Raw genomic sequence first — 24416 nt, forward strand, 5'->3', positions numbered from 1 at the left:
TTCCCTCCCTCGCACCTTTTTCCCCGTCGTAGATACATGTGTCCCCAATGTTCCGCCCTTGAAATATTTGCAGAGACATGTCAACCCCTTGTCAGGTAGCAGTAATATCTAGTGTCCGCTTATGCCCTCTTTAATGATGTGTCCCCAATATTCCGTGTCCGCATTTGCCCGGACACCGCCACCAGTAGGGTCAATTCCTGGAATTCCCGCCCCGGAATTCCCGCCGTGACCGTTCCTATGTGTCACAACTATGTAGTTGTACCTATATTTTTTGTATATTAAATAAATGTTTATAACTCCAGTTTCAACTGTGAATTATTGTGAAAATTAATTTTACCATCTTGTTCGGCAAAAGAAAACACACATTTTGAGTCTTTACTCACATAATCGCAAGTTAAACAGTATAGGAATATCTGTGTTAAGGTATTTTAAACTATTTGAACTATTTAAAACGATTTCAGTTTATTTATTTCTATGTTCATTTCATGTTTATAACTCCAGTTACAACTGTGAATTGTGAAAATTAAAAATAACAGACAAAAGTAAATAAGCAACTAAAACATTTATGTTAACCAAGCCCGTCTATCATTGAATGAATTTGTTGATTGAATGTTGTTTTATTTAGTAGGTTATTAGTTTATACTAGCTGTGTGCCCGTTCTACGCACGGGAATCTTTATATAGTAGTCAGTTTAAACCTTCTTATATAACGAACAGCAGTTGGTTTGCATATTTTCAGATATGCTGGCTATTAACTGTGGCTATTTTTTAGGTATAAAAAATGCTTGGTAAACATTAGTAGGAAATGTGAAAAAATCCCACAATGTTGGGTTTTTGAACGTTTTAAATTTATTTCCTAAGAGTAGGTAGGCGACGGCCTCTTGAACGCGAATCCTTGATAAAAAGCTCGTGGCTTTCTGCGAATTGTGGTTGCTATTTCCATTCCACAAATGAAGTGGAAAAACAACTATAACTATTGAGCAAATCAAACAAAATGTCTATACTTAAATTAGCCTACAATGTAGGCTAAAACTTGGTTAGAACAGCACTGACTATGTCGTAACCATTGACTATACACCTCAATGTCGTAACACTACAAAACCACAGATAAGAATGAGCGTTTCCGTCATGTATTTCTTTACTCCTATATAGTGTTAGAATTTTTACCCATAAAAATGTTGCAGGAGAGGGTGATATCACTTTGATCAATTCACACAATCATAGGTATTTCCTGGTTCATCGGCCAGTGCCTCGAGGGGTGATGACCGACGGACAAGGGTTGAGGCTGATGACTCACCCAGCCAGGTATAAAGTGGTGGCAAATGACACAAATCCTAGAGTGGTGGCAAATGACACTGGTGGCAGATAACACATATTCTCATGAGAAATATACCGAAAGTTTTTATACTGCAAAACAATAGTTACAAACAACAGAGCTTGAACGATAAACATTAACTAAATCCACCCCGAATCAGCAAACAATAACACATATTAATCACTCTTTACACCCAGCGCATTAACTAACTCATTATCAACGCTTGACTATTACTATTACCACCCCTCTACTAATGGTGTTGGGTGGGGAGGTCACGTGACGTGGGAGGGGGAGGGGAAAGTCACGGAGACACGTGACCTGGCGGGTCACGTGATCAATTCAACGACGATTGAGAACCAATTGATTCCAATAACAATAACTGTAATCTCCATCTAAGCTGTAACTCAGCCGTAAATAGGCCCAATATACCCTCTAACCGATAAACGACTCGATACGAGAATCGAGCATAATATATTGATAGTTTATTGTCCGTTTTGGACCATTTGGAGAATGTTTTACTTCCTTATTTACAGCAATGTAAGCGTAATTCATTATTAGTCGGAAAAAGAATTCCGTTTACCAATAAAAGACTCGATACGAGAATCGTTCATAGTTTATTGTCTTTTTGGACCCTGTGGAGGACGTTTTACTTCCTTATTTACAGCAATATAAGCGTAATTCATTATTAGTCGGAACAATACATCTTACTGATATAAGGGAGGACGAGTTTAATATATTTAAAGTGTATTGTCAGTTTCAGGTATTTTAGAGAATTTTTCACTCCCTCATTTGCCATTTAGCTATTAGTAGGAACACTAATACAGTAACCGTGCATGTCCCTTACTCACGGCTTCGTGTTTTAAATTGCACACCAACTACTTCTTTTCTACGGTACCCCAGAATCTCAACTTAAAAGAAATCATGCTAGGTAACACCACACAAGATTACTTTTAACCTTTGTCGGTACAAATTTCGTTCAAAACAAGATCAATAAAACCAAGAAAGAAACATAAAGCTAAAGCAGCAAAGAAATTGTAAAAACTTTTAACTGGTACATTTAAAGTAAAGGCTGTCACCATATGTTCTTACTATATTACAACAGTTCTAGTGTATGTTTATGTGGGCCCAGATTATCGGTGTGAAAAAATACAGGTATCCAATCGTTTATTTCTACAACACTTGGTTACTTAATTCAAGACACAATTTAATATTCCCTCCAGTCTAATCGTTTGGAAGACAATTACAACCTAATTAACAATATCACTACATCTATCGCTATGTATTACATTATCTCCAGATACACTATGTAACCCCCGGTATGTGCTTCTATGTACATTGCACAACCCCTACAGGATAATCAACCCTACGTTATGGGTACGTTAATCAACATGCAATTGCAGATGAAATTGCCTCCGCAGGCTGCATAGTTTAGGCTGATTGATATACATTTGACACAAAATTTATTGTCAGTCAGGTCTCAAGTTATACAGTTTTGTATTGTAAATTAATTTAAAACAGATCATTGTTAAGCCTGATTTAAAAATTTGGATCAGAAGGAAAGATATATTTAAAAATACTGTCTTTCACGGTAATATGTATCTATGGAGCCCATAGGTATATGTGTTAAAATTGAGCAAATGTGTTAAAATTGAGCAGGAATCTCTTTTAACATTTGCATTAACTTTGGTTGACATTTTAAATAGATTATTAGTGAATATTTTGGATTTTTGTATATTTTAAACTTTGTTGCATGTTATAAAAATAATATAATGCACTTTCTGTGTAATAAACCTGTTTTAAAAAGTAAGCTCATTTTTTCTAGCACTGGGGGTTATTTATTTAACCATAATAATGATTTAATTATCTTGCACTGCTTAATACTAAATCTTAAGAACCCTTTCTTGGGAAATTATATATTTCAGAAAATCTTTCCTACTACAATCATATTAAGTTAACGCAATAGCAAAGTTTGATAAGGATTTTTTATTTTATATAAATCATAGGCCTTTAAGAATATATCCCCATGGTCTTATAGTTGTTTTTTAAGCCACGCACATATTATCTTATTGAATTAATTAAAACTATTTGGCCATAATTATGCGATTACACAGTATGTTTGAAAACATAGATTTGGTCATTGAATTTTATCCGGCTCGAAGGACCAATAAAAATCATTGTGTGACTAAGTTAATCAAGTTCTCCAAAACACGGAATGCTCGTTTCACATTTTAAATTCTTTTTATTACAATGTGACTAGAGTTTAATGTGGACACTGAACGCCGGACTTAACACATATTCAAAGTGGTGATTGGCAAAACTTGAACCGTGCCCTCCAAAATAAAATATCTAATAGTCAACTGTGTGCTTAAGAAAAGGAGATCAATATTTATAAATACACGTCTACAATACGTAGCCTAAAATAACCAAACATTCCCCAGCTGAAAACTTCAAGTCACTATCAATTAATTATCCACCCAACAATAGTATATAATTACTTCTCCAAACAAGGTCGTTGAGGACCGAGACGATCAAAGTATCAAAGACATCGAATGACGATCAAAACCGATCAAAAGAACACGTCCTCGAAGCAATAGGGGGAAAGTTGATCTGATTTTGCTCTAATTGAAAACTCCAACACGAATGAACAATGACGTTGCACTTCTGTATAGAATGGTGAAATCCGAGATATAAGTAGGTGAGACAAATTGGCACGTGGAAACAATGAGTTATTGTAGCATTATTGTTTAAAAATTGAAAAAAGTATTCTAGAAAACGATAATGGATACTTTTTTGAACCGTGTAAAAGAATTGTGTTTATTAAAATTAAAATATTATAACTTGAGAGTATATAATCACTTCTTTCTATTTTGTGGCACACTTATGAAACATACATTATGGTTTTTGTAGCTTTTAAATACAAAATTTTTAAATTTGCTTATTTTCTTGTACACGTTTTTTTTTTTTTGTAAATAACTTGTTTTACCCGCTTTATTATAATTAAAAAATATATTCTGATCATTATAATTTTCCCCTTTAATTAGTGATTTGTTTTGAGTAGGGATTGAATACACATGTTCATTGTTGGAAATGATTTGATTTTCATTAATACATCTACATTATTTAACTAGTATTGGAATTCAGACCATTCTAACAAAATTTCAAAAGTTAACCAAATTTGTTTAATTTAGGCCTACACAGTAGTTAATTTATAGCACTAAATAATGGGTATGATACACCTTAATGCAGGTTTTGTTCCTCAATAACTATGTGTATTTTTACATATATTTCAGGATTAAGAGTTTCAGATAAAATTAATTCTCGAACCAGTTAGTACCTATTTTATTCATTGTTGTAAAACAATTGCGTTATTTTTTTGATACAGAAGTTCCAAAGCGTTTTAAACACATTATCACGAAGGGAAATTTCGTTCTATGTCAGAATTAGGTTGGCCAACCTGTCAATCATTGTGATCAGCTGTTCTATTGGCTACTATTGATAGTCGATTGTTGATCTAACCTCTCATTCAATTTGCCGACGGGCGGCTACGATCAATTAAGAGATACCAATTGATCTCTTTGTGAACTCTAGAGTGGGCGATCTTTTATGACATGTTGACAACTCAATTACGGTCCAGCGTTATGTGAACTGAGGGAATCTATTGTTGCCCAGTGGCTAAGAATATTTTTTCGTCACTCCAGCAAAAACAGCTGTTCCAACCAACGCTTTGCGGGTCTAAAGTAGCTCGTTTTCTCCCTAGGGTGAAAAAGAACCAGATGAAGCCAAGGACATCAGATAAATACATTTTTAACGTTTATGTCCGCTGGCATTGTAGAAGAAAATAGTCCCGATAAAAGTACTAAGATTTTTTTGTGTTTATTGTGCTGTAATGTATATTTCACAACAGTGTCAATATTTAAAAATGTTTAATGTGAAAATATTTTTGTTTCGAGTTTGAAATTAGGCCTATTGTCAGTGGAATTACACCTATGCATCTTAATTACAGCAACATGTTCACATATTACCATAATTATAAAACCATTTTCAGAGGTAAAAGGTAAACAAAATTGTTATAAGTATTCATTGATTACTAAAACGTAAAATAGTCCGTCTAAGGTTTGTCCATCCATCATAGTAAAGCATAATGCAATTACTGTTAGTGAAATAACTGCATGTAACCGAGTGCAACATCATTATGTAAAGAAAATTCCCAACTATGGGAAAACTACTTCCCGTTATGTAGTAGGTGCGTAAACTATATAATAGACGCTGCGTGAAAGTAAGGGTTTTTGCGTGCTCTCATTTTCCACTCGGTGCTATATTACGACCAGCGTTCACTCTGTTTTGGTCTGGATAACTATATGTTAATACAAGGAAGAGGGATTATTTTTGTACTTTTAAAAGAATAAAATCAAACTTGTGATAACTACATTTCAAGTAATTATTTTAGTCACTTCGCCCACTTCGGGTATGAAGTAATTTGTTCTGTCGTACCAAACCTTATACTCCCACCCTATACACATACACATACACATACACATAAAGTAAACCTTATACAGTATTGATTTGTATCTACATTATATTATTGTATCGTATACACTGTATTGTGTTGCATCAATAATCCTGCTTCGTATCAAAAGGATTGTACTGTATTATAGATTGTATTGTCTCTATAACAATATTAATTGGTTTGGACTTATTATTTTATAACGTGTATATAGTATTTAGAAATAGTACAATAATTTAATTAATTAAACCATATTTTTAAACCTATGCTTTAATTATTTAGCATATCTTAAATAACGACAAGTCTATTATCTACAATTAATTTAAACCACGACCATAAACGGAAAATGCTAATCTGTGTGAGGTTTGAGGTTATGTCAAGATTGAGGTTAGGTCAAAACAGCTGATTTTAATGTACCACCAGATATCAGCTGATTGCCAGCTGAGATAAGAATCTTGGAGGAAGTCGAGCAATCTGTTACCAGCAAGTCTATTAGGAAGCAATTAATAATGGAGTTTATAATAGAGTTGTTGGGTTTCTGTTATTAAGCGAGTTTTAATAACTCTATTAGCGAGGCGGGTGCACTGGTGTTGGTGGTTATTGCCGTTAAACCTTTATTAAATGTAGTATAGTATGTTTTTTTTTTTTTATTTTAACTAGTTCCAAAAAAATCAACTATTACTATTAATAATTATGTTTAAAAATTATGTAACAAAGCGGGAGTCAACAATATTGTCAAATGTAATTTTATCATAAGCAAGATATGTGTCATCAAAGTATATTTATTTTAACTCTCACACTGCGTTGATTTTCTTTCAGGCTACTTCAACCCTGAAGCTAACTCCCTATTTGTAATATCCATTGAATATAGTTTTTCCAGATCCTTTATTATCCTTTATTAGGCATGTTTATGTCAATTCTTGCTTGAGTGTGTCGATGCCATCTACATATTTGTTGTGTCTTGTACAACATTGCATTGTTGTTTGATTTGATTTTTTTTTTCCAACAAATAAGTATACTGTATGTTTTAACAACTACAAACTACACACAAACCACTGAGTTCTACAGTTTAGTATTCTTTTTGTAGGCTAGTTACTTGTTGGTTTTGGAAGCATTGACTAAGTTTTATTTATTAATTATAAGTTTCAATATGTTTCATGTCCATTTTAGTATTTCAAGCAACGGATTTTTATAGTTTAGATTATAAAACCTGTTATGTTTTACTCTTTCTATGACCGTAAATATATCAGATTTTTATTTTAATTCATTTTATTTGAAGGTAACTATTAAAAACAGGAAATTTGCTTATTACAGGTTGTTATTTTGAATAGGTTGTTTACCATAAATGCAGTCAACCATCCGCAATGCTCCTTTTATTTTATCCTCCATTACGTTTTATCCTCTCCATTTACAAGACTAAGATAAATTAGAATTCATTTCCACCATACTAATGTTTCCGCCACTATATTCTCTGTTATTTTCCCACTTTTCGTGTTGAATCGCTTAATTTGAATATGGCATGGTTAAAAACCAATTTCGAGTGATTATTTTTACCCGCTAGGCTGCCATTAGAGTAATTTACCTTCCAATTATTGTCATTATGTAGATTCTAATTGTAACTGGAGCGATGTAATTTGGATTAATTTTAGTCCTCTATATTTTAAGCTGTTACTTTTTACGACTGTGTGTTTATTGTCTATGGTATTTGCACTTCCGGTTGTTTGATTGTGTGGATCAATGTATGCTATGTCGTTAAAACATAATTACGTAATTGTTACTGTATGAATAGAATAATTATAATTGAACACAGGTAGATAGGTTTTATAGCTTTTATTGTTATTATACTACGGTAATTTAATTTGATGACAAGCGGTACTTCAAAAGGAGGCTTTTAATATTTTGGTATGTTTAATTTTCATTGTGTTATTTTGTGGAAAAATTTGAAATAATTTGAATTCAAATCAGTTTTATTTGTTGTTTTAAAGGGGTAAAAAATGGTCAATATTTGGAAATTCGTCTGGGTTAAGCCAACACCGGGAGCTTATTTTGTTGGAAAAGTATATAATAAGGATACAAACTGTGTACAATTCGTAATACGTATTTTTGATACATTCATAGTAAAAGTATATAACTTATTAGGTAAATCTGAATTGTATATTGTAGTGGTTAGAGCAAAATGTCTGCCCCAAACACCCAGGTTCAATGCCTGTCATTTGCCAATTGCACTTTGGGTGATCGAAGCTCACCTCAATCTGTAATTGTACTTATAAAAAATTATATCTATCTCATTTAAAAAGGTATTTATCTTTCTATAATTCAAATGTTTTAAAATTATCAAATGTAATAGTTAAATAACTGCAAAAGTTAATCTCGAAGGTAGTTACAAAATGGATGTGAGGCAAATATCTCTATCACGTCCGTCCATGCTCACTCAATAACAATAACCCACACTTAAAAGAAAAAAATCATTACCACTACTACGACACTCACATAACTTAACTTGCCTATTTGACAATTTTACAATACATAAGCACCAACCAGGTACACTCACTGCCTATAAAACAAGCCAGTTAACCGGCAATAACCTCACAATAAGGTCTGTTGGCGCGCGACCGGAGTGTACAGCAACGTATCATTATGGCCAATATATTACACGGTTTAGCACCGCGCCGTCGCTTGTAGCTTACTGGGATTTGAAATTTAAATCTTAATCGTGAGGGAAACGGTGCTAAACGGAAATAACGCTAAGAAAAGCTTCCGGAGGGAAAAACTTGGATTAGGTGTTAGGAGTTACTTCCCATAGTAACTTGGAGGAAATATGGGTCAATTGAGTGTTTGAGCGCGAATAGTTAGGTTTATGTTTGCTATGGTTGGACACGAAGTGGAAAAATTAGCTTTTAATTTCGTTAAAAAGACCAAATTTCGTCATTGATCCAAGATGCTTGTGAAATTTTTCCGGCTAAATAAAAATTGGAAAACATAAATAATTGTAATCTGAAGTAGTTAAACTAAATCTAACATAACCTAACCTAAATCCAAATTAACGACGTGGCCATCAAGTTACAAATTTGTCCAGAATGTGTTCGGATCAAACTATCCCTCGACCGTATTTAAACATTTTGTAGAAATCATACCAATTGCTTGCCGGTTCTTATACACAAGGCATATCAAGGGATAAAGTGCCGTCCAATACTACACGGAAGTGAGTTAGAAAAATGTATTCTTACAAATTTTTTCTTCTCTAATAAAGAATAGATATTTAAGTTTTCTTGCCTATTTGGATATAGTACTAGCAAATTAGCAATAACTTTACATACAAGTTTTGTTAAATAGTTTAAACGTTAATAAGTACAATAAATAATTATTCTATAAATCAATAACTTGAAGGTTACTATGTTATTTATTTATTTCATTTACTACTAAATAATTAGTATCCATCAAAATGAAATAGTCCCAAACTGATCCGTAAGGACGATGGGTACAAGGAATTATTTTAAAATATATACAGTTTTTTTTATTTAATTATAATTTTAGGAAAAGCCACTTACTTGATATTGATTAGCAATGGCATCTCCAAACTAAATGTTTCTATTATATCCTGAAATAATATTAAACTCTTTTAAGAGTTGAAATATTTTAAAACAGGAAGTGAAGACCCTAAACCAGTAAACAACAAAATTGAGTAATATACTCGCTTATTTATAATGAATAAGAACATTAAATAATTCAGAAAATTTGTTTAGTTTTAAGTGAATTTCTTATATAGGGAATAAACTATTACCGTAGGTCTCATGGTGAGACCTGGACTCGGGACCGATTCACTTTTTCGTGTCGAGACCCCCAGAGGGCAAAAACACCCCCCCCCCCTCAAATTCATAAATATATATATATTTGTCCATTAGCACGATAACTGGAGCAAAAAAATCTCCGATGCAAAATTACTTAGTCTACTGGTTTGCTGTGTGGGGTCATTTTTTAACATTAAATATACCTTAACGAATTTTAAGGTACGGTATTTCCATCCCGTTGGTAAAAACAATTATTCCTTTGAAATGAAACAATCTGAGAGCAAACTAAACCAAAATAGATTACTGTTGTACTTTCTGTAATTGATTCAGAAACTCGATTTATATCTTTTATCAAGTCTGGGGTTACCGAAAGACTAAACATCTCAGGACTAAATACTTGTTTGATAAATTGCCTAACAGTTTTATACGCTGCAAACTAAATTTAAACTAGCAAATACAATTTTTAATCAATATTTACTCTAACGTTAAAAGGGGTTGTTAATAAGAATTGTAGAATATAGGATACCTATATACGCACACTAGAATAATATAAATAACAATGGAATGACGAGAAGAAACTAGCTAATCTTTCGAAATCTTAATTTTTCATATTAAAATTATTCTTAAATAATTGGTCGATTTCATTCAATTATAAACAGAAAGTTTTGGGATTTCCATGTAAGGAAAGCAAAATTATTGTTATTTCTGACTTATTAATCTGATGTATAAGTTTTTTATTCACATGGGAGAAAATTATGATCCTACCTTTTTAAATAATTCGTGGTTTATTTAATTATAATCTTAGCTTTATACTTTACGTTTACTGAAGTATATTTGGAAATAGTTTTGATATAAATTACTTATTTAAAAGTATTTTACTAGTTATTTGACAACTACAGAAAACTGAATGGCCTATATAAAGTTTAAACTATATATTGTAATCTGGCATTTTTACGAAATATTTAAGTTTAGGCCGGGGTTACATGTACCCTATAATTGTAATAATAAATCAAACATTTAGTCGACAAGACTTTGAAGCGTAACCGGAAAGAAAACACAACATAGCCATCAGTCATCAAAATCATCATTAGTCATCAAAAGATGACCAGTTCAAACCTTAAAAAAGTCAGTAGGATTTTCAAGTTCGAAACCAACTCATAGGATCTAGATCATTGTGCTCTTACGAATCGTTCCAGAAGAACCAGAATTCCTTGGATATCCAAATTGATCCATTCCAATCCCTCCACTAGTCATTAGAGCGCAGTTGAATGAATTCATCATGCAGCTTTCCAAGCTATGATTACCTCAGACACGCCAGTGAATTAATTTTCACGCCAGTTCCAGAATCACACTTACCACCGAAATAGCCGGTTCCAACTCTTCCCAACCCTGAGCCATCATTACGATTCACTTCCAACTTGAATACATTTCTTTATCTCCATCATTTGATGACGCCTCCAGCTGTGTATTCTTATTGCCGTTTTTCCTGTCGTGACTACTGCAATTTGAATACGTAATGGGGGAAGTTTCACAGTTCTATGTTTTATGGAGAATAGTGTAATTATGTCTTCAAAGTAGGTGTGATTTGTTGGAGTTTTTACAAGGGGAGTTTGTCGTTGAAATAAACAGAATCTGTATTTTGTACGTATTTTTTTCGAATTTCTTTCCCTATCATGGTCTCGATAGTACAAAAAAACACAGATTATCCATTATCAATCATCAATTGACGTGGGGTCGCCAACTATTTGTGTATTTAACCCAAATATGTGTGTAAAATCGTAGAATTTAGTGATATGATCTGTGTAGCTTTGTTACTGACTAAGATCAGCGGTTCCGGTTCCTTTAGCTAGGATCATGTATCAAGGCCCAATGATGAGGAACAGCTGGGTCCAGTTTCGAACCATCAAAAAGCTTCTGGCTTTTCTCAGGATAGATCCGGCAACATTTTTATATAGGCGAGTTATAACCAAACTTTTCAGCTACCCTGCCATTTTAAGAATTAAAGAACCCTTCATTCTTAATAACCGTCATAAAAATCATTAATTTGCTGGTAAAAGCTGTTCGCTCAATAAAAACACAATTTTAAACTTATTTATTTTAGTAAAAGCGTATATTATTTATCAACGAAGAGTATTAAAATAAGTTTCAAATCAGACCTCTAATATTGCTGAACCAAAATTTCTACTACTCGGACGCAAATTTGTAATTTTACTGTTAAAATATAAAGCTGTGGTTTAAGAGAATACTAGGTCGTCCAGTGGTGACTGGAATTTCTTCTATTTGTTTAGATTTTCTGTTTATATTTCGTCATCAGCATGGCAACCCATAAGGCCCATGAAATCTTTTTAAATTTTAAACTTGTTTGTGCTTATTTTTGAGCCTATTTTAATTTATAAAGGAATTATGCACTTCTTTATGAAAATATCTTCCCAGCAGTATGCGTAAATTTTCCCTGCGATGAACACGAGCTGAGAAAAAAGGTTTTCATTCATTAGGTTCAAGATAGTTAGTTACATGGGTTTTCTTGAACACGGTATATTGTGCATAGAATTTTACATGATATAATCATAAAATGACAAAACAAAATAACAAAATTTTTGCAATTGTTCCTTTATTATTATACTTATAGAGTACATGTAACCCCGGCCTAAACTTAAATATTTCGTAAAAATGCCAGATTAGAATATATAGTTTAAACTTTATATAGGCCATTCAGTTTTCTGTAGTTGTCTAATAACTAGTAAGGTTTTTAGCTTCAGTATCCAATAAGTAATGGTTTTGGTTAAACTGATAATTCTGTATCAAAATAATCCTTGAAAAATAAAGTTTATCACTTTACAGAGAAACACCTAATTTGCCCACACATTAAAATGAAGGATCACAAAAACAATTTATTTTGAATTTTATTCAAAGACATTGTATTAATACAAAGATTGAAAAGCTTTTGTAAAGTGAAAATTCTTTCTAGGGTATGGTCACTTATAACTAAATTCTTGTTTTAAAAATAAAGCTAAGCCCCACACAATAACTCTTTTGCACATTAGGTCATGAAACTCTAATCTTAAGTGCTAACGCATTTACTTCTTCCAAATTAGTACCCATACATTAAGTTGTCAAAACCTTACTTGTAATAAAGTGCACTTGTTGTGTGCGATAACCCACAAACCTATTGCATTTTCCAATCCGATAACTTTACAGGGGGTAATGCTAAGTTTGCGTGTGAACTGACTGTACTTATCACAGTTGTGACATGACCTGACTATACGTCTAACGTCTTTATTATTCTAAGTGTTGTACGGATACTAATCCTTTTGTATCAGGAATAAGGTTGTCTATTTTGAGTCGGTGCATATAAATACAATATATTTCACCACACTGTGATGTTTTTAGCCGTTTTACAAACGCAAATTACTGATCGGCTGATGGTCACTAGTTTAAATAATTTTTTTCAAATACATCTCAAGCTGTTTATACCTCCATTGGGCGATATCTTTTTTTAACTATTAGTCCTAATTGAATTCTAAAATATTTTTTGTTTGCCCTTCTGCCACCACCCAAAAATTTACTGTTCAAAACTCCCGATTAAGTCTCTGAGACATGAATTGAAATAATTTGACTGTAGGCCTAACATCTCACAATTAAATTTGTGAATTACTTTAAAACAGGCCAAAATTGAGCATAAATCCAGGTTTTAAAATAAAATGTTCTACCCCATCGTCTCTAAGCCTATTTTCTTCACACAATAATAATTTACTGATTCTAACCTGCTAGATATAACTTAAAATAATTTGACTATAGTCTCGCAACTTGTCCGCAACTTCTACCACCTACAGTAGGCCGTAGCGTGATCGCTAAATTAATAGTCTGTAAACTGTAAACTGACTATGATGATGTCGAAACACGACACGACCTCGTCAGGTGATGGAGAAACTTTCATGTTGGTGAAGTTGTTACGGAATTGGTCTAAAATTTACGATTAATAAACTGTATTTTCACTATAGAGAAAGCATTAACTTTTGAATAGTGTGTAACTTTTCTTCCTGTTGTAAAATCTTAACTCATTTTTATTGTTGTTATAAGTCTTTAAAATAAGTCCCAGTTTAAAGGTGAGTATCACAATTCTAGGCATAGTTATTAAAAATGTGCAGATGAATAATTTTTCAGGAGGTCGCAAATTCTACTATGGATACTGTAAGTAGTGTTATTATAAAATTGTAAAAATGTTTTGCCCTGGTTTGAGTACGCTGATTTCGGGTGTACGAGTAGCCTATAGCTTTTTAGGGAAGATCTTTCCATTTGCTTGTTTATAAAACCAGAAGGAAAGTAAAAGCTTACAAATAAATTGTTATATTCCAGTTACAGAGTAGGTTAATAACGAGAAACAAATAGTCAAGAATTTAAAGTCCGAATGATTTGAGACTATAAACCAAAGGTTAACCTTCAAATAATTTTGGCTTCTTCAAAATGATAGTAAATCTTTAAGTGAATAAGTTTATTTAACGTATGATAAAATGTTGGCACTGAAATTGAATTAATAATATAATCTGCAGTTACAAAATAATTGTAGGTCTCCAAGGAATATAATGTAAGACATGACGTTAAAAAATAGGTGTTTATGTTGCTTTTTTAATTTTTAGTGCAATTGTTATTTTTATTTCGTCGAGTATTTCATCGATTCAATTACTATTTAGCACCTAAAGTATCTATTACAACCAGAAGAGAAGTGGTCCCAGACCACCACCTTGGGGTAGACCAGCCTAATCCAACAATAGGCCAATCTCTCGGTCCACTGGTTTTCTCTCCCGTTTGGGAATATTGGATTTTATGGGCGATATCGCCAGTTTATGGCTATTATAAGGGTGCGCACAATAACTTTGTGATTTATGTCAGTGGTTCCCTCTCCATTCTAAACCACTTCCGTGGTTTCCAACTGGATATTGGTGACTTGGTATGTCCGATTCAAATTACGTTTTTGCATTCAAACTATTGTATTTGAAGATCCATTTAAAAGATTTGTTTACAACTTATTATTTCTTTATTTTGTTATTTATCATCCAATTTAGGTTATACAGGGTTTTCCGTAAGTAGGTAAAAAATAACCTACCTATATGCTACCTATATACTTCTCAATGTTGCGAGTTGCGACAAGGACCGGACTACACGTCAGTGTATCTAGTAATGGTAATCCTGTGGTATATGTTCACACTATGGTGGTATGTGTTCACCTGTGGTATGTTATATATCTAGTAGGCTATGTACCTTTTATTTCATTATTATTATCAATCATAAAGTAAATTTTCAATTCAATGTGAACACTAGAGTAATAAAATAAGGTACAAAATAACCTATCATAAGCCAGTAAAATTTCACAGCTCCCTTTTTTGTACACCTCACTGTTCCTGGATCCTTAAGCAAAATAACAGTTGACAAAATTACGATATCATCAGTCACTAAATATTCAGAAATTCTAAACAATGAAACCTAATTTAAAATAAACACACACTTAATAAGCGCTTTCACATTTATTGTGTTTAACAAAATCTGAATATCCAGCCACTATAATTTTTATCAACAATCAAATCATATGTGTGAACACATACCACAGGATTACCAACACTAGATACACTGACGTGTAGTCCGGTCCTTGTCGCAACATTGAGAAGTATAGTCTGGTCGCACGCAAACTGAGCATTACCCCTGTAAAGTTATCGGATTAGAAAATGAAATTTGTGCGTGTCTGTCCGTGTTATCGCTCAATGTACAACTTCATCCACGGCGAGTTTAACAACTCAATACACACCTCTGTTCAGAGAGTATTCACTTTTTGGCTAGGTGTTATGATATGCAATTGTAATAGTTCTAGACTCTCTGACAATTAGTTTGGAAATTCAAATTTAGTACACTACTGATTGCAAGTTGGTTCACAATGAAAAAACAAATTTTGGCTAAGTATTCTGGTATTAATTTAAGGTTTTGAGCAAGCCAGGTCAAAATATTTTAAAGAAAACTGTCTAAATTATATACAAAAGAAATTGTTTTAAAATTCTAAACTGTGTTCCCTCATTGCTAGTTAAATTACAGCGTACAGTCCCGCATTCATATTGTAAGCGTTTTTAGAGCATGGCAGAGCCCTAACGATAAATTATTGAAAATAATAAAATACTACTTACAAAACATACTATATATCTTTCTGAGTTCATTTACATAATTTTTCTATCCATCGGTTTTTTTACTAGGCCTAGCTGTAGGCAGATTTGTTTTACCTAACGGGAAATATATTACAATATAAATTGTACAACTATTAAAGTTCAGTTTTTTCGTTTCGTCTTTCATTTAGTTGTACAGTATAACATTTTCACATAAAGAATCTGTAATATATAATACGTCACCCTTTCAGTTTTACATGATTGAATAGTTGGTGTAAACAAAAGTAAATAACTGAGATCAACCTAATTAGCTATTAGCTATTGAAAATAACAATAGCTTAGGACCTATTCCATATATTCCATATATTCCATATATTCATAATTCGCTAAAACGATATTGTTTAAGTCAGAATATAATAAAATAAATACTTCCTTCAAAAACGGTAATTCCACAACTTGCATCTGAAACCTAAAAGAAATAAACCATCACCATTCAAAGAATGTTTCCGAGACGTGCAACACACAAACTAACGTTTAATTGTGTTAACGACCGTGATAATAAACACGTTTCTGGTCCAATAGGAGAGTTAACGAGCATTCAACTTGTGTAGATGAAGTCATACCAATCCTTGGCCTACACTAATGTGGTCCGACACGCACAAATTTCATTTTCAGATACTGCAATGTAATGGTCACTTGGCGTGTGAACAGACTATTCTTTGTGGTCCAGTGTTGCGACAACGACTGTACTGGGCGTCAACTTATTAGGAAGCTAACTTGGATTTACTCTGATTGTCATTCGTGGCTGGAAGAAATAAAACAATTTGTGATCAATATGTAGTGCGTGTAGGCTGGGTAAAGTAATATCTTTGTGAATGTGGGTTTAAGTAAACTAGCTGTTACCCAAGGGCTTCACCCCGTTTAAATTCATAAGTATTAATAAAACTATTGATTGGTAAATACTACCGGACCGGAATAAACTATATAATTCGTTAATGTTTGCCATAGTTTTGGATAATTTAAAAACCAAAGTATGTTTGTGTGTGACATATGTGTTCCTTTAAACCTTTGGAATTTTCCTTTGGACCTCACAACACAAACTATGAATCTACACAAGACTTTATTTGCTTATCCTCTGCTACATCGTAAATCAGTAAGACACTACCCTCACGTAAGAAATCAACATAGAATTGGCATCATTACGCTAGCTAAGCAGTCATGACAACCCATATGCTTCAATCTTTGCCATACAACAAGAAGTTTGCATATAGTATAGTGTATTTAAAGTCAAAGTCAATGCTTATAATCAATGCTTAACACGATTAATAATAAAAAACTAACCTCACCGACCACGTGGTCCAAGATGGCGGTCTTGGTCTCAAGATGGCGTGAGATAAGCGGCAGATTGCTAGTTTTAATTAATCAAACCGCCGCTGCGCTCGGCGGCGCGGCGGTCGCTACCTCCATAATTTGTGTCAAATTAATCAGCTTGGAGCTTATAATTTACACCTAACACAGTTAAATATAGACACTCAGTTCCAAGCCATGGATAGTTTACGATTTGGTTAATGGCCGAGATACGCTTTGCAAGTGTGTGTGTGTTTGTATCCAATAATCGTGAGGCCGTGTGTATTAATTTGACTGGAGTATGTGTTGGAGGTATTCATTTTCAGTCGGTGTTCTTTTTGTTTGATCGCCTATCTTCTCTTTGTTCTCCAGGTGTTGGTTATGACGTACTTGGTCTTTATTTATTGCTGATTGTTTCATCCTTTAATGTTAGTTTTGCTTTGACGTTATAGATGAGGGCGTAATTTATTGTCATTGTAAAGTTTGTCTTAGTGTTTATCGATTTATTTTATTGTATGCCTTGCGGTTATGGGTTATTGCAATTTTCGGAAGTAGGAGTGGGATTAGAAAACACTTTGTTGTATGGATGGAAGATGAAGTATTGGAATAAAACCATACTTTCTACAAAAAAGTGTAATTGACTACTCCTCCTTATGTTTTTTTTTCGTTTTATGAATTTTGAAGCAATAAAATTAAAGGAAATTATGTTTTTTTTTTACTTAACAAAATCCATATCATTCTCCTTTGCTGATTTTTGTAATTGCGACTTTCATTGTGAACAAATTATCTAATACCTAATTATCTAAATACGTAAGACAGTTTCACGTTCCAATGAGTACCTATCATTGGAATGACAATTCAAGGGTCATGGGAACCTCGTTTCTAATCACATTTGACCGTAGAAAATCTAATCTATCCAACCGTTCACCGATCCTAATTATCAGCCTATTCTCTTGTTATTAATGTATCGAGGATGACTAGCGGTGGGTCGAAGAATCCCGAACACCTCCGGACACACCCGAGTGAGAACGATCATTTCCGAAAGGGCCCGAAGCTTTAACACACAGAGTAATGACTGTTTCAATGCCGGGGCGGCCACGATCTCGTGAAAGGTTGGCTGTTTTCATTACTGCCAACACGTGCACAGAGTAATAAGCCGAAGTAATGACATAGAGTAATCACATAACTAGGTAATCACAGAGTAAGTAAATACCTTGCATCGCTGCATTGCCTCAATAACTGGGTGCGGTTTTAGTTTCTGCTCGGTTGGACAAAGTGAACAAGTGAAGTGAAAGGTTTAATGATATGAAGCCAGGACAAATTTATAATTGAAATCAGTGACTCGTATACATGATTTAAAATAGGTATAATATGTCACAAACAGTTGGTTGAATTATTGTTAGTATTATAAAAGTTTATTAAATCAGCTACCTATTCAAATCTATCTCAAATTTAAAATTATGAATTATCTTAAAATTTACGTTTATCATTTTGATCTTAAGTATTGTAGGAATAATATAAACAACACGGAAATTTTTTTTAGTAATAGAAGGAGGATTTAAATTTAAAACAAGCCATAAAAATGATATTGCAATAATATTATCATAAAAGGTATCACAAAACAGAATAACACAAAAATGAATAATAAACCTACTTCTGATGTTATATCTGTTAGTAGGTGAATTTCGTATACGTTAATTGTTAAGAAATGTTAATATTTTTAACTTAAGTAAGGTGTCCTCTGTTTAGTTACAAACAAAATAGTACAAGTTGTAAAACCTAAAATATCACAGAAAAAATTATTTGGTATTTTAACACTCAAGCAAACAGCACACATCAAAAAGGCCTCAACTCAATAATAAGTCAACTTGCTCTATGAGAAGTCAGTTTAACACTTAAATTTCATAAGGGTAAGCACGTTGCACAATTAGACAATCCACTTTCGAATATAGAATAGGAGTCCCACAAGGATCTATTCTAGGCCACTTTTATTTCAAAGAAATAATTTTGGGTTAAATGGCTAATGTGTAATCTAATTGAATACTTTCAGTCCCCTGTCGTAAGGACAAAATAAACACCATAGGACAAGTGTGTTCTAGATTATCTTCCACGACAAAAAATGAATAGTTGGAGTCCCCCTAGGATCTGTATTAGGACCGTTTATTTCAATAAAACTCCAAGTTAAACGGATAATATTTAATCTCATTGAATACTTTCAGCTCACTAGCGTCGGGACAAACCAAACACCCTAGGACAAGTGCGGACTTGATAAGCCTATTATACATCCCTCCCCTTGGGTGCCTTTTGATAGATGCGCCCCTTCCCCCAACATTAGGGGTGAGCACCCGATAAGCCCATACAACACCAATTATTTCGACACATCCAATATAAACTGGTAATAGCCTTTGCCTTTTCCCGGTCAGCATTGAGGGTAAACTAGTTAGTGGGGGTTTGTCTGCAGCTTAAGGGATGTATTATTTTGGATTTTGGACTGCTTAATGAATTTTGGTTGGTGAACGTTTATTATTTACAAATTTTCGTTGCATTTGATTATTTGTATAAGCACGCAATTAATTAAATTTAAGGCAGTAATAATAAATTCATCATTCAAGGCTGTAAAAAAACTTGCTACTTTCGAATACTGATGGACTGTCCTTTGCATAGGACAAGAGTACTTTTCTACAAAGCTACTTAAACTAAGTGCCTAATGGTTGAAAAATGTTATGCTTTGAAATTTTATAATCCCTCCAAAACAGTTAAGTTACTTTTAATTAAAAAATTTGTCAGCATCCAGTGAACATACATTGAGAAAAAGGGTATTAAAAACCCTTTTAAAGGATAAGTTTAAACACCACCACTTAATTTATTTTCGATGTAATGGGAATTACCCTCGTTTCTCTTACACTAAAGGCTAGAGAGTAAGGTAGCATCCATGCTAGAACCTTACTTAAAAAATATTATTAAAAATACATAATCAAATACAGTATACTAGATTACAAGGTAACTCTGTTTTAGCATTTTCTACCATGGCCTACAAAAAGCATAACAAATGCAACCTAACCTAAACCCGACTTGCAACAAATCGTTCCCACGCGAAACCTAACCTCTAAAATGACCCTTGAAATTGCACCGAAGCTAATTAGTCCTATCGATTAAACCGCCCATTCCTTACATCTTTCTCATTAGCCCCGTCCATTTATCAAAGAAGCCAGCCAGGTTAATTTAATCATTCGCGTAACTAGCGCTGGTAGCTGGTAGCGGCCACTTTCTTCACTAATTGGTTACCTAATGGGGGAATTAACCGCACCGGTAGTTCTCCGCCCAGCCGCTCGGCCAGGCAGCAGCACCGTCGCAATCAGTCATAAACATATCACTTTTAATTAAAACTATTTATCCCTGTGAAATGTGAGGCTTGTTTACGGTGCTTTTTGATTTCTCCATTTGCGACGTCCAAAGTTATGCGCGGTTAAATTTGAAGAGATAACTTCGCTTATGTTTATGGAAGTTTTTAATTGGAGATTTAATTAGAGACTTTTGTGGTATTGTGGTCAACCGTGGTCGGTATATCTTTACAGATTATCGCGTTGGGGATTTAATTAAAATGTTTTGACGGGTTTGGTACAACATTTTAATGGGAATTTTTACACTCTGTTTTCCTTTGGAATAATATTGTCAACTTGTATGTATACTCTTATAAATGGAACTAATATTCAACTACAGTATACATAGCATCTTCAAGATGGCCTGACAATCTGCAACGAGACTGAAATATCAGCTCAACATGTATCATGTTAAAAGTGTCCCATGCCTTATTTTATGTGTCTAAGTTATGATTAGAACATGTTTAATTAAAGCTAAGAGATACTTCAAGTGGGAACCTGCGACTGCATTTGATGGTACAGAATAATAACACTTCATACTTCTTAAGTGAGATAATTGTGCATAACCAAACCATAAAATGAAAATGATCACGTATTCAACATTTTGTCAATTGCACTGAAAAGAGTTTTGCACACATACTTAATTTAGCCTACTTTTGCTATAATGTGTTACAAAAAACTCAAATCCATATTGTATCCATGTTATTTTCGTGTTGCATTTTAAAACATTGAGCCTTCTAAAACTGAAAATATGGATTTCTATAAATTTAATTTATAGCTTAACTCTACAATTGTTGGTAGATTTTCATTTCACACATGCCAGACTAAATAATGTTCCAAATTCCCAGTTTGGGACACTGATAATCATTTCGCCATCGCTTCCAAAACAATAAGCCAACTAATAATAATAAATCAACCGATACTAACCTATTGAAATCACGGGGCGGCGTTCAGAACAAAAGTTAATTAGAATTGAAACACTCCTTTATATTGGAGGGGGTTGAATAATAACCGGTTCCGATACATGGTGTGATAGCGTATCATAACAGTATTGATACAGATTGGTTATAGAATTAATCAGGTCTGGTTTGACAAATTGAAGATATCTATCATAATGTGTTGGTAAAGGAATTATTGTAATAGTTCTTCGCATACTCTAGTTGGAACTTATAAAGCCTTTTACGTTTGTAAATTAGGCATAAGTATTTTACTACTGCGTTTACAGTACTCAATTTTCTTTTATTTCTCAAAGCCACGTTTTATATATCACACAAAAGCATGTTGCAAAAATCAGGCAAAATAGATTTTTCTGTAGCTTTTAAATTATGTATTTCTAAAACAACAATATTTGGTGAGCTTACACATGGTATTTACAAATGTATAGGGAGCTAAGTTTAGCTAGTTTTTACAATTACAGAATAATATACATAAATTAATTTATTCATATATTTTAAATATATGGGAGAAGGCGGTTTAAGGTTCGATATTCGAATATTTACTGTATATTCTTAAACAGAAAACTTGCTACCTACCTAGATGAACGGATGTTTGCACATTTTCGAAATAGTGATGGTGATTAGTATGATCTCTCCTGTTCTCATTTTTCAAGTCGACAAAGAATCTGTAAAAAACTGTTATTCACACAACAGTTAAATGTCTGTAACGCTATTCCTATAACTGTTACATTTCAGTGTAAGTGCATTTTTATAAGCTGTACCATGGATTTAAGAGTGGTTCGTAGACCTTTTCTTTAAGTACTGCACTTGTACACGTATATCTCTAATACTTGTACATTCTTTAATCCATGGTTGTACTCTTCAGGACCAAGTGTAAGCTCCTGGTAAATCGATGACCAGAACAACGTTTCCCGCAATTCAAGCCACCCTAATTTTATTTACAACTGTTACATTTCAGTAACATGTTACAAATTGGTGTGGTGAGCGGTGCACTGTGCAGTATCGAGGATTTTTCATCCAGCAGGAGTTGGAGTACTGGAACGTGCATTTCTCAGTCACTTCCGTGATGGTATTACGACTGTTATATTTCAGTAACCTGTTACAGATAGTAAGCTCGGCAGTAACGAAGACTTGTCATCCAGCAACAGAAGACGCTCCAGAACCAACTTCAACTCCTGGCAGTTGGAGGAGCTGGAGCGCGCCTTTCTCGCGAGTCACTACCTTGATGCTATTACAACTGTTACATTTCAGTAATCTGTTACAGATGGTGAGCTGGGCAGTAACGAGGACTTGTCATCCAGCAAGAGACGACGCTCCAGAACCAACTTCAACTCTTGGCAGTTGGAGGAGCTGGAACGCGCGTTTCTTGCGAGTCACTACCCTGATGTCTTTATGAGGGAGGCTCTAGCGTTACGACTAGACCTGAAGGAGTCAAGAGTTGCGGTAAGTCTGCAAAAATGTTATAATACATACCTATTATTTGGAAAATTTCGTTCCAATCGCTTTACAGTTGCAACTGTTGTACAAATTCATAATTGTGATGAAAAAATATTGTTTACTAATTACTTTATTGCTAAAAATATGAGTACTACTTTAACAATGAATATATTGAAATAGGTATTCGGGCAATCAATAATTTGTGTCAATCCGTCGCTTATCTCTCTCAATGAAACTAACGTGACAGCTGTTTGGATAAAATCCTAATCTGGGTGGTTGTAAAAATCTTTTTTCACGAAAGTGAAGAAATGTTTTTAGAGATGATATTATCTAAGTTACACTTTGCTGTATCTTCATTTGTTTAATATTCCTCCTATTAGGTGTCTAACCTAAAACTGTCCATTTAAAACAATAAACTTTCAAGATTAAATAAACATAAATTTTAATAAATATATAAAATTTGCTCACCAACTTTTATTGGACAAAATACTGTTGCTAACACTTAGTAAGTATAACCAGGTCGAAGGAATGTTTCGATGTTATAAAAGTTAAAATACTTAAAAATAATAAAATTTCGATTTAGTTTGTTTTACCAACACACGATGACAAACCTAAATTATATTCTCAATCCCCACAGCGTAAGTATATCATACCGTCTGATATATATAAAAATAAAATCACGCCCGCAGCGCAAGCGATAATTCACCCCGAACACCAAACACCCCAAAACAACCCCAAACACGGCCGTAAAATCCGGTAAAGAGCTGTACAAAACCGCAGCTTCACCCCGGATCCAATATTACAGAGCAACAAACCAGAACATGAGGTTTAGGGGAAGGGACGGGGTGGTAAATCTGAACAAAGTGAAACAGAGGGTAGTGGCCCCCTAGAGATGGGGGGAGGGGGTCAAAATGGCCCCCTTGAGACGCTCCATCTGGCTCTTGGTTTATTTAATCATTGCCGTCTTAATCGATACTCAGCTTCCCGCCGGCGGGAAAACAACGGGTTGCCAACTGTGCAAAACTGAATGTGAAACAGCGTTATATGGTTGCTGGTGTATAATAAATTTGGTTTGTTACAGTCATTTTTATTTATGGAAATTATTTTTGTATAAACATAAACCAATGATTAATAATTTACTTTAGAGGAGATTAGCCATTATTACTTTAGATTACCTACCCTAGTTGTAACACATTGTAAAAAACTTATTTTACTTATTTCTAACTCCTTAACTTTGATAGGATAACTAGACAGGATAACTTACAATTTGGTTGGATTCATTACTTAATGTATAGCTAAAAATACAACCGCATTGTGTTTTTATATCCTAAAAAACGCTGCATTAGCCAACAATTGTATGTTACAACCTAAACCTCAAGTTTTCAAAATATCAAAAATAAAGAAAATTAAATCACCAAATTCTAAGGATTGTTTAACTAATTCAACGGTCATTTACCAACCAAATCATTTTTTGTTGATTTATTTAATCCTTTTCAATGCATACCAATTAACTCCATCAGGTCTACTCAGATAAATAAAATGTA

General features: G+C 33.5%; 1 protein-coding gene across 1 annotated transcript in view; it reads left to right on the top strand.

The window, feature by feature from the left end:
• The window catches only part of LOC129001158 (homeobox protein unc-4 homolog), a 59468-nt gene that overhangs the window by 27378 nt on the left and 7674 nt on the right, over positions 1 to 24416 (top strand). Inside the window, exon 2 of the mRNA XM_054428368.1 lies at positions 22700 to 22878. Coding sequence (XP_054284343.1) covers positions 22700 to 22878 — 179 coding nt within the window. The remainder of the gene's footprint in view (positions 1 to 22699; positions 22879 to 24416) is intronic.

Source organism: Macrosteles quadrilineatus, unplaced genomic scaffold, assembly GCF_028750875.1.
Source record: "Macrosteles quadrilineatus isolate MER2022 unplaced genomic scaffold, UCM_ALF_1.0 Scaffold_8__2_contigs__length_117827958, whole genome shotgun sequence".
NCBI lineage: Eukaryota > Metazoa > Arthropoda > Insecta > Hemiptera > Cicadellidae > Macrosteles > Macrosteles quadrilineatus.